At 37.2% G+C, this 16633-nt stretch overlaps 1 protein-coding gene across 14 annotated transcripts in view; it reads left to right on the forward strand.

The window, feature by feature from the left end:
- PHF3 (PHD finger protein 3) overlaps positions 1 to 16633 on the forward strand; it is a 1103753-nt gene that overhangs the window by 1046103 nt on the left and 41017 nt on the right. For 4 of the 14 annotated variants that reach the window (XM_084958296.1, XM_084958308.1, XM_021089294.2 and 1 more), the window contains exon 3: positions 6360 to 6458. The exons of the other annotated variants lie outside the window; for them this stretch is intronic. In XM_084958296.1, the coding sequence (XP_084814422.1) occupies positions 6452 to 6458 (7 nt within the window). In that variant the 5' untranslated portion in view covers positions 6360 to 6451. The remainder of the gene's footprint in view (positions 1 to 6359; positions 6459 to 16633) is intronic. 14 annotated transcript variants of the gene reach the window in all.

The raw sequence follows: 16633 nt of genomic DNA on the forward strand, positions 1-16633 counted from the left end.
CCTGTCTGTGACCTACAACACAGCTCCCAGCAATGCCAGATCCTTAACCCACTGAGCCAGGGATTGAACCTGCATCCTCATGAAGACTAGTCAGGTTTGTTACTGCTGAGCCATGACGGGAACTCCTCAAAGTGTATACTCTTAAGTGAGGGTTAGAGAAGAGTTTACTGATTGACCTTGTAGGAACATGCATAGCTTCTAAGAAAAAAAAAAACTTCATTTTTGCAGGATTGGTGATCAATATTGTTGTATATTTTGAGTTAGAGTGGTTTTGGTGAAAGTAGCATATATATATAGAAAAGAGCAAACAGAAAAGAGGGCAGACCCCTTGAAAAACTAGTGGAAAAGACAAAATGCTGCAGAGTAGAAAGAATAGGACATACTAGCCGCTTTGGATCCTTGGAAGTTTGTCATGTTAGCAAGAGATTTGATGTTTTTATGGATAATAGGAAAGAGCTAGATCCAATAGGTGGCAGTCTAAAGGGAAGCAGGGTTAGATTGGCTAAAAGGAAGAGTTTGGGGTTCTCTATTCCCAAGTAATAGGTTCAAGACACTATGTCGGGTATATATGTACCATGTGAGGAATGTATTAAAAGTCATTGAAATGGCATTTGAAAAATTGGCATTATCAGTGTCATCAAGAAATGTTATTTTGGGAGAGTCCTTACTGTGGCTCAGTGGGTTGTGAACCTGATTAGTATCCATGACTGGGATACGTGTTTGATCCCTGGCCCCAGGATCTAGTGAGCTGTGGTGTAGGTAGCAGACATGGCTTGGGTCCTGCATTGCTGTGGCTTTGGTGTAGGCCAGCAGTTGCAGCTCTGATTCGACCCCTAGCCTGGCAACTTCTATAAGCCTTAGGTGCAGCCCTATAGAACTTTAAAAAAAAAAAAAAAAAAAGTTAATTTTATCTTTCTTTGCAAATCATAGAATAATGGGTTCCCTGGGGAACACTTTTACTGGATATTTTTTACACTTTCTTTGAATTTGACTTCCTTGACCAGGGTATTTCATTGGGGATTTAGGTGTCATATATTTGTTCCTGTAGGTGACCTCTTAGGGTCAGTATCCTCCCAGATTCCTTCCTTTGTCATTGTTCCAACATAAAGTGCCTGTTATTTCTTTGTTACTAGGAATTAGATTATGTTTACTTTAATCCTAAGTCTTATTTGTGTTTCTTTGCTTTAAATTATTTGAAATACAGCTTAAAAAGCATAGTTAGTGCTTATGTTTATGTAAGCAACTATCATTGCTTTTAATTCACTCTGTTTCTTTCCTTCATGTTTCTGATGCTCTCTCTGTTCAATTTAGAAATTTTATATAGATTTTAAGTAGTTCTTCTCAAACAGGTATTTTTCATTTCATTATCACAAGTCATCCTTACTACCGAAATAACAACTAAACTGAGATAAAACAAGCCATTTAACACAAGCAGTAAAGTATCATTTTCTAAATTCAGAAAATGCAGAGATAGGGAATTTTTGCCCAAGGCCAGAGTTTTCCAGTTTATCATTTCAGCTTGTGTATTTTGTGTCCTCTCTGTGTTTTACCTAAACTTAATTCAGTTAACTTTTGCTCTCCTTATCTTGACCTAGTATAAAGCAGGATATAGTTTAATTTTACTTTTCATTGATTATTTAGTTTTCTTTCTTTTTTTTTTTAAGTTTCATAGAGAGTTATTTATATTTTGGCAAGCCACTCAATCTACTGTGATCCTGATGCTGATAATAGCAGTTGTTATTCAAAAGAAATGAATGTCTTAGAATATTTGGTAATACTAATTTGGTAATACTTGCTATTTGGTAGTATTGCACTGTCCATCCACATTATATGAAGCCACCAAGAAAAGCAGTCCTCTGCATGCAGTCTTCCAGGCTGTCTCCACAGTCTTCACAGCTAGTTTTCTTTTAAATTTAAAATGTGAAATGAAATTAATCGTGTCTTCATCACTATATTCCTAATGTCTTTGAGTTTCTTCCTTTCAGTTCCTTCCTATTATTTAAAATTCACTCTGTATTATTATTTTTTAACTTGCATTTCTGTGCTGTCATAACAGGATTCTTTTTCCATGGTCTTGGGCATACTTTTGGTTTTACTGACTGCTTTTTTCCCTGGAGATCCTACCCACCTACCCCCCCAGCCCTCTGTTGTCTTCCTCCTCTCTGGATTAGCATTTTCCAGGCCTGTTGCACATCTTTCATCCCTGAGCTTCACTGCCCTAGACTGTGAGTGGAGCTGTTTTTCTCTCTTTCACCTTCTTTATCTTTGTCCTCTTTTTTGCCTTTATATAGAAAACAAAATTGAATATCACCTTTTCTTAAAAATTTGAGACATTGTTTCTTAGCTTTCTAGTTTGCAGTATTGCTGATGGGTTGGTTGCCTGGTTTTTGTTTGAAGCTTGTTGCTTTGTTAAGTAGACTTTCCTGCACCCCTGCTTTAGGATCTTCTTATCTTTTGGTGGTTAGTTTTTGATTTATTTTTGCTGGCACTTGGTGGCCGTTTTCAATTTGGAGAGTGATCCCTTTAGTTCTGGGAAATTTTCTTGTTTTCTCTCTGCAAACTCCTAGTAGGTGTTGACCCTTCTAGATTAATTGCCCATATTTCTTATCTATTTTTTGCATTTTTACCATTATATTGCTTTATGTCTTTTTGAAGATTCTTTGCTATTTTTCCATCTCTTTGAATATTTAATTTGCCAATCACTGTTTCTAAGAACTCTTCTGTTCTGTTTATTCATATCATTTAAAAATAGTATTTTGTTGTCATAAGTATATAGTAAGATTCTCTTTATAGTCTGAATTCAATTTTCTTTTTGTCTTTTCAGGGCTGCACCCGCTGCGTATGGAAGTTCCCAGGCCAGGGGTTGAATTGGAGCTACAGCTGCCAGCTTACACCACAGCCATAGCCACACCAGATCTGAGCCATGTCTGCAACCTACACCACAGCTCACGGCAAAGCTGGATCCTTAACCCACTGAGCGAGGCCGGGGATCAAACCTGCAGCCTCATGGTTACTAGTCGGGTTTGTTAACCACTGAGCCGCAACTGGAACTCCTGAGTTTAATTTTCTGTTTGTTTATTTTTATGTCGCCTATAGTGTTGCAAGCTTTCCCCAAATGTCTGATTATTTTGGGTTGTTTTTTGTTTAAAATGGGAGGAAATAGGAAATGTATGTCAAGTTTTGCTATCGAATAAGTGGGCTTTAACAACCCTGCAGTTGTTTTGGGGAACCTTAAAGTGCTAGGGTGAGAAGCAGCTTATCATTAGGAGATATTAATCTTGCTTCCTCCTGCTTGTTCGTTCACTTTCAGTTTAGGGCTAATAAAAGATTGTCTTGCTTGGAGTTCAGTGCTTGGCTGTAGGCCTTATTGGGTATTGAAGTTGGGGGAGGGATGAAGTTGACCTCTCAGTATTTAGTCCCTAAGTTAATTCCTTATTTCTAGCCCAGCTCACTATCAGTGTCTTCTGTCATACTGTTTAATTAAGTTAAAATGAATATAAAATTTCTGATACCTAGGAATTCTTTCTTGTGGATTTTGGAATCCTGTGCATTGCTATCTTGCCTTTGTCACTATTGAATTTTACCCTGTTTATTTCTTCCATGGTCGGTTTGCATTTGTTTCCTTCTGTACAGGATGTCTTAACCTATTAATAATACTAATCTAATTGCTAGTTTTGTTAGTAATAAAGCTATTAACAAACTTCTCAGCGTTTGCAAACATATTGAGCAGATTTTTCAGAGAAAATAGGATATGTGTACACACACACACACACACACACACACACACGGTGTGTGATAGATAATTGATTAAGATTGGTTTATTTTAATAAATTGGTTGGGAGTTCCTGTTGTGGCTCAGTGGAAACGAATCTGAGCAGTATCCATGAGGACACAGGTTCGATCCCTGGCCCTGCTCAGTGGGTTAAGGATCCAGTGCTGCTGTGAGCTGTGGTGTAGGTCGAAGATGCAGCTTGGATCCCTCATTGCTGTGGCTGTGGTGTGGGCCGGCGGCTACAGCTCCTATTCAACCCCTAATGTGGGAACCTTCATATGCTGCAGGTGCAACCCTAAAAAGACCAAAAAAAAAAAAAAAAAAGAGACAAAAAGAAAAGAAAAGAAATTGATTTATGCGATTGTAGAGTCCAGCTGGATAAACTGCAGGAAATCTGCAGGATAGACTGGAGACCCAGGGATTAATTGATGTTGCAGCTTGAGTCCGAAGACAATTTGGACACAGAATTCCCTCTTGCTTGCGGCAAGTGCCATCTTTTCTCTTAAGGCCTCAGCTAATTTGAGGCAGCCCATCCACATTGTGGAGAATAATCTGCTTTACTCAAAGCCTACTGGTTTAAATGTTAATCTCATGTAAAAATACCTTCACAGTGATATGTAGGCTGGTACTTCACTAAATAAGTACTGTGATGTAACCAGGTTGACCCTCAGAACACGAATATTCTTTGAACTATTAAAATTAGTTTATATATATATTGTCATGAAACTAGTTTTAATTTCAGGATTTTTGGGAAGATGGTTTCATAGGGAGTTTGTAGGCAGAGGCAGTTTATATGGGCCCACAGGTATTTTCTCTCATGAAGGATTATATATAAAGGAAGTTGACAAAATGGCTATTATGTGTGGATGTTAATGTACCAGCTATTGTATAAAAGTGCTTTGCCAGTATTATTTCATTAACTCCTCACAAAAACCTTAAGAACTCTATGGGAGTTCCTGTTGTTGCTTACCAGGTTAAGGACCTGAAGTTGTCTCTGTGAGGATGCAAGTTTGATCCCTGGCCTCGCACAGTGGGTTAGGGATCTGGTGTTGCTGTGGCTGCGGTGTAGGCCACAGCTCCTGTTCGACCCCTGGCCTGGGAACTTCCTTATGCCACAGGTGCAACCATGAAAAGAAAAAAAAAAAAGTGTTTTGTAATGTAGGCAATTTTGCCATTATTCAAGTTTTGTACATTTTAACAAAGTGGAGTAAAAACCTTGTGTGTGGGTAATGGCTAGTATTCTTTGGGCAGAAAGGCTAATAGTCTATGATTTTGCAATTTGAAAGACTAGGGTTCTTTATCTGACAGTTTAATGTAACAACTGATTGAATATACTTATTTCTTATAGAATATTGTTATACACTAGATGTGCAAGAGTTGGTATTTAGTTAACTAATCAACATGAATGGTTTATGGACAGCGTTTAAATCTCTGAAGTAGGGAATTATTCTACTTTGTAATTTAAAATAATTTCGGTATAAAGAAAACCAAGGTTCCTTCCTTCCTTCATTTTTTGTTTTTTAATTTTTAAAAATAATTTTATTGCCACACCTTTGCCTGTGGAAGTTCCCAGGCCAGGGACTGAATCTGAGCCACAGTTGTCGCAACTCAAGATCCTTTAAAACCCACTGTGCAGAGCTGGGGATCGAACCTCCACCTCTACAGCGACCTGAGCCACTGCAGATGGATTCTTAACCTACTATCCCAAGGCAGGAACTCCTAAGTATCCTTGCTCTTTTTATCTTGTTTTTGATCTCCTATTCCTTTTTCTAGTTAACCCCAAAGTTTTTATTCTTACTGTCCCCCCCACCCCCCAAATTGGGAGAAAAAGTGAATAATAAGGTCTCTAAGCTCTTACTTTGCTGTCTTTTGAGGATACTGACCAAAAAGGAATTCTTATGAGATTTGCATGAGACTGTTTGGGACTTGTAGTGGCGGAAGAAAGAAATTAGTTCGTTTTAGGGCCTCACCCCTGGCTGTTCTCCCTATCCTAGATGTACCAGCCAGAGGAGTTGAATTTCATAATTCCTTGGCACTGGCGTAATTCTGTTGTTAGAGAATCAGGAAAAGTCTGGTTCCCTAGATTTTCCCAAATCATAGACCTCAGCATCCTTAGCCTCCTAGCTGATCCTTGAAATGCTTTATCTAGTCAAGGCTCTGTGTTCTTTTCCTAGTCTGTTGCTGTCATGAATTTGGTTCTCATGGGTTGTGACTTACTAGGTCATCTCGATGAAAAGTTTTTGGCCTAGAATTAGGTTCAGCCTAGGATTAGGTTCAGCTGGGAGTGACAGAAAACTCCACATATAAAGGAAGAAAGGCTACCAGCTGAGAACTCCCTTCAGAATTGCCTTGGTGGTAGAGTTGCCTCACCCAGAATCATACCCTCTTCCTGGGGCAGCCTGCGTCAATGACAGGTTGACATGGGGGTAAAAAAGCCCAGTACCATCACCACAACTCAGAAAAACTCTGAAGGACCACCCCAACTTTGAGCTTCCCATGGTCTTAGCCAAGGCCTTTGTTGCCACTGCACCCCACCCAAAAATTTCCTTCACGCCAATCTTGCTTCCTCTTTCCTTTCCTTCCACAGATGTCCATCCCAAGAACACTCCCTAATAAGGCTTCTGCACTGCGTGCTGATCTCTCCTCCTGGCATACTGGCATAGAGTTTGGCACCCCAACATGTTTGGTAAAAATAAATACATCTTCTGAAGCCTGGAAAAAGAAATTAATTTTGTCATGTAATAGTTCAGAAGAAAGTAACTGGTATAGGACTACATAGTGTCAGGGACTTAAGTTCCCCATACCTTGCTCTTCCAAGTATGATCCCTGTCTCCACATTTACCTTATAGCAACGTTGAGATGGCTCTTCCAGCTATCAAGTTGGATTCTAGCCAGGAAAAGAGAAAAGGGAAGGAGAAAGTGTGCCGTTTTCCTTTGTGATCATATCTTGAGAGTTGCCTGTGTCATTTCTCCTTTAATTCTAGTGGTCATTACTGAGATAGTAGTCATATCTAGCAGTAAGGTAGAGTAAAAGTGTACCTCAATTTGGATGACCATGAGAAATAACAGGAATTCTAGTGAATGAGCAAGGATGACTGAGTGGATATTGGGCAACTGCAAGCCACATGGCTCAAGCACAACTTTTTCAGTTCATTCTGTGGGGAGGCCGAGATCAGGACCTTTTTCTTGGTTAACCTGTCAGCCTGGGTTTGAATACTCAGCTTCTTTTCCGAGCTAAGTTTGCTTCATTTGTCAGACTTTTCTAGGCCGTCTGTTTTTCCCTCCTAACTAATGGAACTTGGGTCTCAGTTTGTAAAATTCAGGTTTTTGTTCATAGACTGTGGTCATATGTTCATATCAAAAATTTTAGAGGGAGACTCAATTCTTATATTGTTTCATCCTGAAGAGGGGGTGGGTGTCTTAATTGCTACTTGTGTATCTGAGACTTCATTTCATTATGGGAATGGTGTCCAAATTTTTTGAACGTAAATGTTTATAAGACATTTTTGAGTACTTAATTCATACTTGTATTTATATACTTATCCTACTTTGCTATTATATTAATGTTCATTGTCTAACATACAATAGATATTTTAAAAGTGCTATGGACAACAAATGATATACACTTAAAATTATTAATTGAAATGATCAGTTGTACAAGAAATTTTTTGGAGTGTGATTGAATATATTTAATTATTTTATTTTTGAAAATTTCATCTTGTCATTCTGATACAATCTTTTTTACATCTGATTCTTTGTTGAGTTTTTTTATTTTTGTTTTTTTACAATGATTTTTATTTTCTCCATTATAGCTGGTTTACAGTGTTCTGTCAATTTTCTACTGTACAGCAAAGTGACTCAGTCACACATATATATTCTTTTTCTCACATTATCATCCATCTGTTCCATCATAAGTGACTAGACATAGTTCCTAGTGAAATACAGCAGGACCTCATTGCTTATCCATTCCAAAGGCAATAGTTTGCATCTGTTAACCCCAAATTCCCAATCCATCCCACTCCCTCCCCCTTCCCCCTGGCAACCACAAGTCTGTCCTCCATGTCCATGATTTTCTTTTCTGTGGAAGGGTTCATTTGTGCCATATATTAGATTCCACATATAAGTGATATCATGTATTTGTCTTTCTCTTTCTGACTTGCTTCACTTAGTGTGAGAGTCTCTAGTTCCATCCATGTTGCTGCAAATGGCATTGTTTTGTTCTTTTTTATGGCTGAGTAGTATTCCATTGTGAATATATACCACATCTTCTTAATCCATTCATCTGTTGATGGACCTTTGGGTTGTTTCCATGTCTTAGTGAATAGTGCTGCAATGAACATGTGGTGTTGTCGGAGGCCAGCTCCGGCGGCCAGGGAGTGTACACTTTCCCGAAGAAGAGGGACGGACGTTGGCTTTTGCATCGGAGATAGCCTCTTTGTCCCTTCTTTCAGGGCACTGGACTGCTCAAACTTCATTGGCAACAGTGGTTGATTATATAGACAGTTTTTCACTATAGATTATGTTACAGTGTTAAAAGTATATTGGTTAACTATTACATGGTATAGCAGCTATGCATCCTGTTTTAAGATCTCTATCTTAACTTAGTACTTTGAAGAGGCCATAAAACACAAAAATTTGGCATTCACAAACTTTGTAGACTGGTGTTTATCCTCAAAGCGTTATGGCAGGGAGATAGTGTAAGTAAATATAAACCAACTTAATTAAACTAGCTATCACTAAAAAGCTTTTAAAATCAAAGACAAAACTCACAGCTATGTTTTTTGGATAAGATATGGCTAACTTCTATGAACCTCATTAAAATCCTAACTCTAAAGTTTACTATATAACTAGTTAATAGATAAACACTATGTTTTAACTAAGTTGGATTTAAATAGGGGAGAGTCCTTCAGGATGAAATTCTTATTATATTATTGTTGTAATTTTGTTAAATCACAAATCACCACAGGAAAATAAGAATGGGAAATAAGAATAATAAGTAAATAATCAGGAAAGACTGAGGAAAACAATAACAAATAAAACAACAGGAAAGGTCATCCGAGAAACAATCCACGTTCTCCAGTGCAAACATGGAAATTGTTTTCCCAGGAAAGCCCCAGTTCTTCCCCATCAACATCAAAGTGAGAGCTGTGTAACCTGAGGCCTGCCCTCCCTTCCTTGGTTAGGAACCTGCCTTTAGGTTTTTTTTTTGGCCATCAGGCAAGGTCCTTGTTTTGAGTCCCTGCATTTTCTTGGCTCCCTGCAATGCGGGTGCTTATGTCTTTTTCAAGGAAAGTTTTGTCTGGATATATATCCAAGAGTGGGATTGCTGGGTCGTATGGTAGTTCTATGTATAGTTTTCTAAGATACCTCCGTACTGTTTTCCGTAATGGTTGTACAAGTTTACATTCCCATTAACAGTTTGGGAGGGTTCTCTTTTCTCCACACCCCCTCCAGCATTTGTTATTTGTGAACTTCTTAATTATGGCCATTCTGACTGGTGTGGGGTAGTAGGTCCCTCAAAGTAGTTTTGATTTGCATTTCTCTAATAATCAATGATGTTGAGCATTTTTTCATGTGCTTGTTGGCCGTCTGTATATCTTCTCTGGAGAAATATCTCTTCAGGTCTTTTGCTCATTTTTCAATTGGGTCATTGGCTTTTTTGCTGTTGAGTTGTATAAGTTGTTTGTATATTTTAGCGATTAAGCCCTTGCCTGTTGCCTTGTTTGAAACTATTTTCTCTCATTTTGTAAGTTGTCTTTTTTTTTTTTTTATGGTTTCCTTTGCTATGCAAAAGCTTGTCAGTTTGATGAGGTCCCAATGATTTATATTTGCTTTCGTTTCTGTTGCCTTGGGAGATGTTGAGTTTATTAACGTGTCCAATTAGGGGTTTTCATAGGTGCCACATTTCATTTTTAGTCACAAAATATATAATAATGGAAAACATTTTTAAATAGCAATTTGCTTAGTCCAGGTTTCTTTAGAAAATCAATTATTTTCTTACTCATTACTAAATGTCACCTTGGTGTAGACAGGGGAGATTAAGGATTTTTTTTTTCATATGGATTATCATTTATGTCTGCTTTATAATATGAAAGGCCAGCACTTGTCTCATAAAACATTTGTTTCATCTTGTGTGAAAGAAAGATGTGTAACCCATCCTTAGGTAAAACAATTCTTTGTTGTAAGTTAATGGAGGATCTCTACATGGTGTAAAGATTTAATAGTCATTTTCCACTTCATTAAAATTACTGTAAGCAGTGTCCTGTTTATAGTTTTTTTTTCTAATATAAAAAGAACTATATTGATGACATCCTGAGACACTGCAAAATGTTGAATGCAGACATCTACCACTAAAGGTGTCAACTCCTTCATTTAATGAAATCTCATTCTTCTCTCAGGATCTTTCTCTTTAGATAATTGTGAACATGAATTGGCAAGGATCCTAGTGTTGGTTTGATTATATTGATAAAGCTTAATTTCTTCTTAGTTTTTAGGTAACGGTTAACATACATGGTATTATTTTCTTCCTGGTCACAGATTGTGTATGCACCCCTGTAGGTATTCACATCCTTAGGAGACCACTGACTTAGTATATACTTAATGTCTAATAAAAGCTGCTATAAGGGTGTTTGACAGTGGTAAAAAAATAATAAGTGAGTATTTTATTTAGAGGCCGTACTTAAATATATAATGACTATTTTTTCATATTTCCCCCCCCCCCCCGAAGTGTTTAGCTAAATGCTTGATAAACTTTGACTTTAAGCTTCATTAAAATCGGGGAACTCCTGGTAAAATGTAAATATTTCATTCTAGATACCAACATTATCTTTTACTTCGTCTTAGTTTCTTAACCATATTCTTCTTTTGCTTACTTTTCCCTATTTTTTTCTTTTAAAATATTACCTTATATTGTATATCTTTTTTAAGCCCACTTTAAATCTGTTTGGGAACAAAATGGACTGTAAAGTCAAATGTATGTTGTTTAGATACCCAATTAAGGGTGTACTTTTATCTTGAGCTTTTTTCCCTAAAAGATTAACTGTATTTTGAAAAATTAAAACATATTGAAACAAGAGGGGAATAAATATTTAAAATACATTCAGTATATAAAGATACAAGTTTCATATTTTATATGTAAGGGGTACCAATTATATAGTTTATACACATACTGGACAACATTATACATATAATAGTGTTATAGATAACATTACATATCTGTCCAAATACTAGGTGCAACTTTTTATGATGTGAATACAGTTTTATGTTAAATATCATCACATTAACAATAAAAATGACTAATCAAAAAAAAATACTGAAGCAAAGAATGATAGCGTATATACACATTTACCCATCACCAAAATGCAGCTATTAAATGTTTTGCTGTATTTGCTGCACCCATTTATCAGTTTGTCAGTTCATCCAGCCCTTCTACCACTTTCATCATAAATCTCCAAAAAAAGAACTTCGACATAACAATGTCATAAGCACACCTAAAATATAGTTTCCTAAAATCTAATACCTGTCCATCATCAAATTTGCAATTTTGCAAAAAGTAAATCTGATGTCAGTTTGGTACCTGGTCTGATGATGAAGTTTGGTTGAAAAATTTTTCTTAGGTTTAAGGTTTAACATTGATAGAAATGCTTTTTAAATCATGTTTGATAACATGCTGGTCACAAGAAAATTGCCAAACAAATGACTTTGAGCAATGGAAAACAAAGTTGTCTTTAATATAGAAATACTCATGTGATGTTTTAGGTAAATATTTCATGTAAACAAGTTTTGCAAGAAACAGTTTTAAAACCATTTTTTTATTTTAACCATCCTAAAATATATTAGAGGCTCTTCCTTTTTAAAAACAATATAGTGAACATGATTTAATTGTTGATTGAATTATCTTAGGAAATTATAATTATATCATTCATTAGTGGTGGTATCCTTAGGTACTATTTTAGTAGGTAGGGCTTTGGGTCCCTGCATTAATTGGACCCAAGACAACACTTGAAAAACATTTTTAAATTATTTATATCTTCTTTATTAAAAACAGTGATGTTTTTGGAGCTCTTAGTGTATCTTCTGGTCTGTTCTGTCCATCTACTTGAAAGGCCAGGAAACTGAGATTACTAAAATATGTGAAATAAAAATAAGTGAGTACATGCTTTATGAATAAAGGTATATGTATGTGTAACACATTGCAGAAATAAACTTTATTAGTTTTTCTCTGAAGGCTGTTATTTACTTGATTTTCCTTAGGAAGGGCTCTAGACTTAGAATCCTTTTTTTTTTTTTTTTTGTCTTTTCGCCGTTTCTTGGGCCGCTCCCGTGGCATATGGAGGTTCCTAGGCTAGGGGTCCAATTGGAGCTGTAGCCACCAGCCTACACCGGAGCCATAGTAACGCAGGATCTGAGCCACGTCTGCGACCTACACCACAGCTCACGGCAACGCCGGATCCTCAACCCACTGAGCAAGGGCAGGGACCGAACCCGCAACCTCATGGTTCCTAGTCGGATTCGTTAACCACTGCGCCACGACGGGAACTCCTAAATTACAAGGCTAGGGGTCGAATTGGAGCTGTAGCCACTGGCCTACGCCAGAGCCACAGCAACGTGGGATCCGAGCTGCAACCTACACCACAGCCCATGGTTCACTAAACCCCATGGTTCCTAGTCGGATTCGCTAACCACTGCGCCACAACGGGAACTCCCTAGACTTAGAATCTTAACTAAAATGAACTTGATGAATGATTACCCAGTCCATTACTGCTCATGGGAACCCAGAGATACTACTGAAAATAACAAAATATTCACTGGCTTCTAAACCTATGTTATGGAATGGAATGAGATAATTTTACTATATGTAGTTGCTTAAGGCTAAATACATAAAATATTAATTCATTTTTTACTCATAAAGACTCATATAGGTATATTAAAGTTTACCCAGTATGTTTATTAGAATTGTTGTCTTCTAAGCTCTTTTTCTTATGTTTTAAATTTATTGCAGAGTTGATACTATTCTTTTTTGCTCATTTCAATTATATCAACTATAGTCACCATTAGATCCTTAGACCTTATTCATGTTGTCACTGACAGTTTGTACCCTCTTACCAACTTCAACCTCTCTTTTGTTTCCAGAAGTCCCTGCCAACCACCTTTTTACTCTGTTGACTTTTTTTAGATTCCACATATAAGTGATACCAGGCAGTTTTTGTCTTTCTCTCTGGCTTATTTTGCTTAAACCATAATGCCCTCAGGGTCCATCCGTGTAATCCCAAATGGCAGGATTTCTTCTTAGGGCTGCATTCATTTGTGTATATATACCACATCCACTTAACCTTTGATGGATTAGGTTGTTTCCATAACTTGGCTTTTGTAACTGATGCTGTAGTGAACGTGGGAGTGTAGATACCTCTTCAGTAGCTTGTTTTTTATCTTCTTTGGATGTATACCCAGGAGTGAAATAGCTGCATTGTTTGGTAGTTCTATTTTTAGTATTTTGAGGAACTTTCAAACTGTTATCCATAGCAGCTGTGTCAGTTATAATCCTCCTGATAGTGTGGAAGGATAGTGGTTGAATGGGAGCTGCAGCTGCTGCCCTGCGTCACTGCCACAACAATGCCAGATCTGAGACATGTCTGTGACCTACACCACAGCTCATGGCAAAGCTGGATCTTTAACCCACTGAGGAAGCCAGGAATTGAATCCATGACCTCATGGATACTAGTCAGGTTTGTAACCTCTGAGCCACAACAGGAACTCCCTCGTTGTTAAAATATCTAATATACTCAGATATGGCTTGGCTGTGGCATAGGCTGGCAGCTGCAGCTCCCATTCAGCCCCTAGCCTGGGAACCTCCATATGCTGCTGGTGCAGCCCTAAAAAAAAAGAAAAAGAAAAAAAAAAAAAAAAAGATTCTTCCAATCCATAAGCATGGAATATCTTTCTATTTATTTGTGTCTTCAGTTTCTTTCATTGATGTCTTAATGTTTTCCTTGTACAAAACGTTCACCTCTTTTGTTAAATTTAATCCTAAGTGTTTTATTCTTTTTGACGCAGCTAAAATTATGTCTTTAATCTCTAATGTACTTGATCCAAGTTCCTTTTAGATAGATTCTTTTATCAGTTTGTGTTTTAAAATGGATTTTTAGTTCTGATATGTTACTAATTGTTTCTTTCTGAACCATAGCTTTTCTGTTGTTGTTTGGTTATTCCCTGTTGGGATACTTCCTTCTAATCTGCTTTTAAAAAACTGTTAGTGTTCTTACTCTGAGGTCTCTGCAAGGGGTCAGTCAACACTACTGTGAGAGAGTAGAGGTTTGTTACTCTGTTTCTTTTGCTTGCTAAGGGTAACTTCCTGATTGGAATCTAATTTATTTAACAAAGAGGTTCTAATCTTTTGAGATAAAAATTTAGCAATCTTGAACTTTTGGTAAATATCCATGCATTTGTTCATTCATTCTGTGTTTAGGACTGAACACTTACTGTATGTTCCACCTGCTGTTAGAGGAATTACAGGTAGAAAGCAATGACAAATTCCTGCCTTTGTGGAGTTTATATTCTATTTAATGTTGTATATACTACCATTAAACGTTTTCTCTTGGGAGTTCTTGTTGTGGTGCAGTGGAAATGAACCCAAGGATGTGGGTTTGATCCCTGGCCTTGCTGAGTGGGTCAAGGATCCGGTATTGCTGTAAGCTGTGATGTAGGTTGCAGACGTGCCTCAGATCCTGTATGGCTGTGGCGTAGGCCAGCAGCTGTAGCTCCAGTTTGACCCCTAGCCTGGGAATTTCCATGTGCCACAGGTGCAGCCCTGAAAAGCAAAAAAAAAAAGTTTTCCTCAGTTATTACAGATTAGACATGTTAAAAGTCTTACCTATTGAAAAATATGTAATCCTCCAAGAACTTTTTGCTTGGCTTCATTTGTCTCTGGTTTTCTCATATTTGAGTGAAAGCAAACAAAGTATGAATGAACAGAGTGCCTAGTTGGGATATGATTCATTGTAATGTGAAACTTAGTAAATAATGGTAAGATCCATATTGTAAAGAGGGTTAGTAATTTTTTTTTCCCCAACCAATTCCTGTTTTATGCTAAAATTCTCATTAAATAGCATTCTAGACATCAGTACCTTACAGCATGATTCCACAGTTGTGAGGTATAATGATTTTCTTTGGCAAAAAGTGGTTAGTTGTGTTTGTTCATATAATGAACATTTATTGCATACCCATCATGTGCCAGACTGTTTAAAGTGCTGGAGGATACAGCTGGACAAGGTTTTCCTCGTGGAGCTTCCTAGTAGAGTGTAAGGTGATAGAAAATGTCTGGTTGGTTGTTTGGTGACTGATGCCATGTATTTGACATGGGCTGGTCAGGCCAAGTCTGTGCAGGTGACATGCCATCCTTAGAGGCATGTAGTGGCCAGCCTTTTGAAGATTTTGGGTTCCTGTATAAGGGAAGTACATCCCCAGTAGAGAAATAGCAAATGAAAAGTATACAGTAATTTAAGTGGTGATTAGTTGATCCTTTTGTTAGATTAAAGTAATCCAATGTTAATAAATAATTCTACAGTTGACCCTTAAGCAATGTAGAGTTAGAGATGCCAGCCCTCAGTGTAGTCAAAAATTTGAGATGCCAGCCCTCAGTGTAGTCAAAAAATCAGAGATTCCTTCCTGTCCGCAGTTCCTCCATATCTGCGGTTTTACGTCCACGAATTCAGCCAACCATAGATCATGTGCTACTGTAGTATTTAGGAAAAAATCCTCATATAAGTGGACCCCCACCATTCAAACCCATGTTTTTCAAAGGTCAACTGTAGAGTCACTTTGGGTTGTATTTATAGGATTACAGTCATACTTAGCTTTTCATCCAAGTGAGTTTATAATTGGTAGAATATGTAATTGAAATGTGAGACAGTGATTTCCTCATAGGCTATTCCACCAGAAGAGAAAAACAATCCTAAGAAATAAGAATAAAATTTAGACAACAAAGAAGCAGATTCTTAAGCAACTCAGTATAATCCCCAGTACCCCCTAAACACTCAAGTTTATAGTAACAGTGTTTACCTAGTCACTGTAGTTTTCTAGAATTCAGTGGGTGGCCAAATGCTTCTTCTCTGTGTTTATTTTTAGAAATATGGGCAGAGCTAATTCAACTGGAAATTTATTATGTGTGTTTTGATGTTTTTCTTAATTTCATAATATATCCTGGTAGTTTAAAAAAAACAACTTTGGTACATTTTGGCCCTTATAGCCTATATTTGGGTACATAGTTAGATATTTATGAAATTAGATTTTCATGTTTTCTGATTAGGTTACTATTCTGTTTTCCATGGATGTGGTTTGTAGTTAACATGATGGGATTGCCACTTGAAATTTTCTCTGCTTGATAGAATTGAGAGGTCCGAAAGAGTTTTTGTTAAAATTCTTAAAATTGAATTTCAATATTAACCATACATCATCTTTCATATTTGTTCATCAGTATATTTGTGTTTCCTGTTCTTTTTGTTCTGTTTACAGCAAATTCCTGAAAAGAATTCTGATGTTTTATGTCCACAGTATAGTATCTCTCTTCCAAATCCTCATTTTGTTTTCACTAGCTGTACTGGGGAGCAGGCAGTGACACTGCATCGCCACTCCTGGTTGTTCTCACCTTCCTGTCTTCCTCACAGTTTCTTCTGATAATCTTCTTCGTTTTCCTGACCTCTAAGCATTGGAATATCTTAGGGTTCAGATTTTAGGCATATTCTCTATTTCTACTCACTTTTATGGTGATGTTTTCCAATTTGATGACTTAAACTCTTTATAATTCAACTGCCAAACATATATGTATACACACACACACACACTCTCTCTCTCTCTCACACTCTC

This window comes from Sus scrofa, chromosome 1, assembly GCF_054392235.1.
Source record: "Sus scrofa isolate SSC_HxYL_T2T_F1_AM1 chromosome 1, Sscrofa_HxYL_maternal_Yorkshire_Landrace_v2.0, whole genome shotgun sequence".
In the NCBI taxonomy this organism is placed as follows: Eukaryota; Metazoa; Chordata; class Mammalia; order Artiodactyla; family Suidae; genus Sus; species Sus scrofa.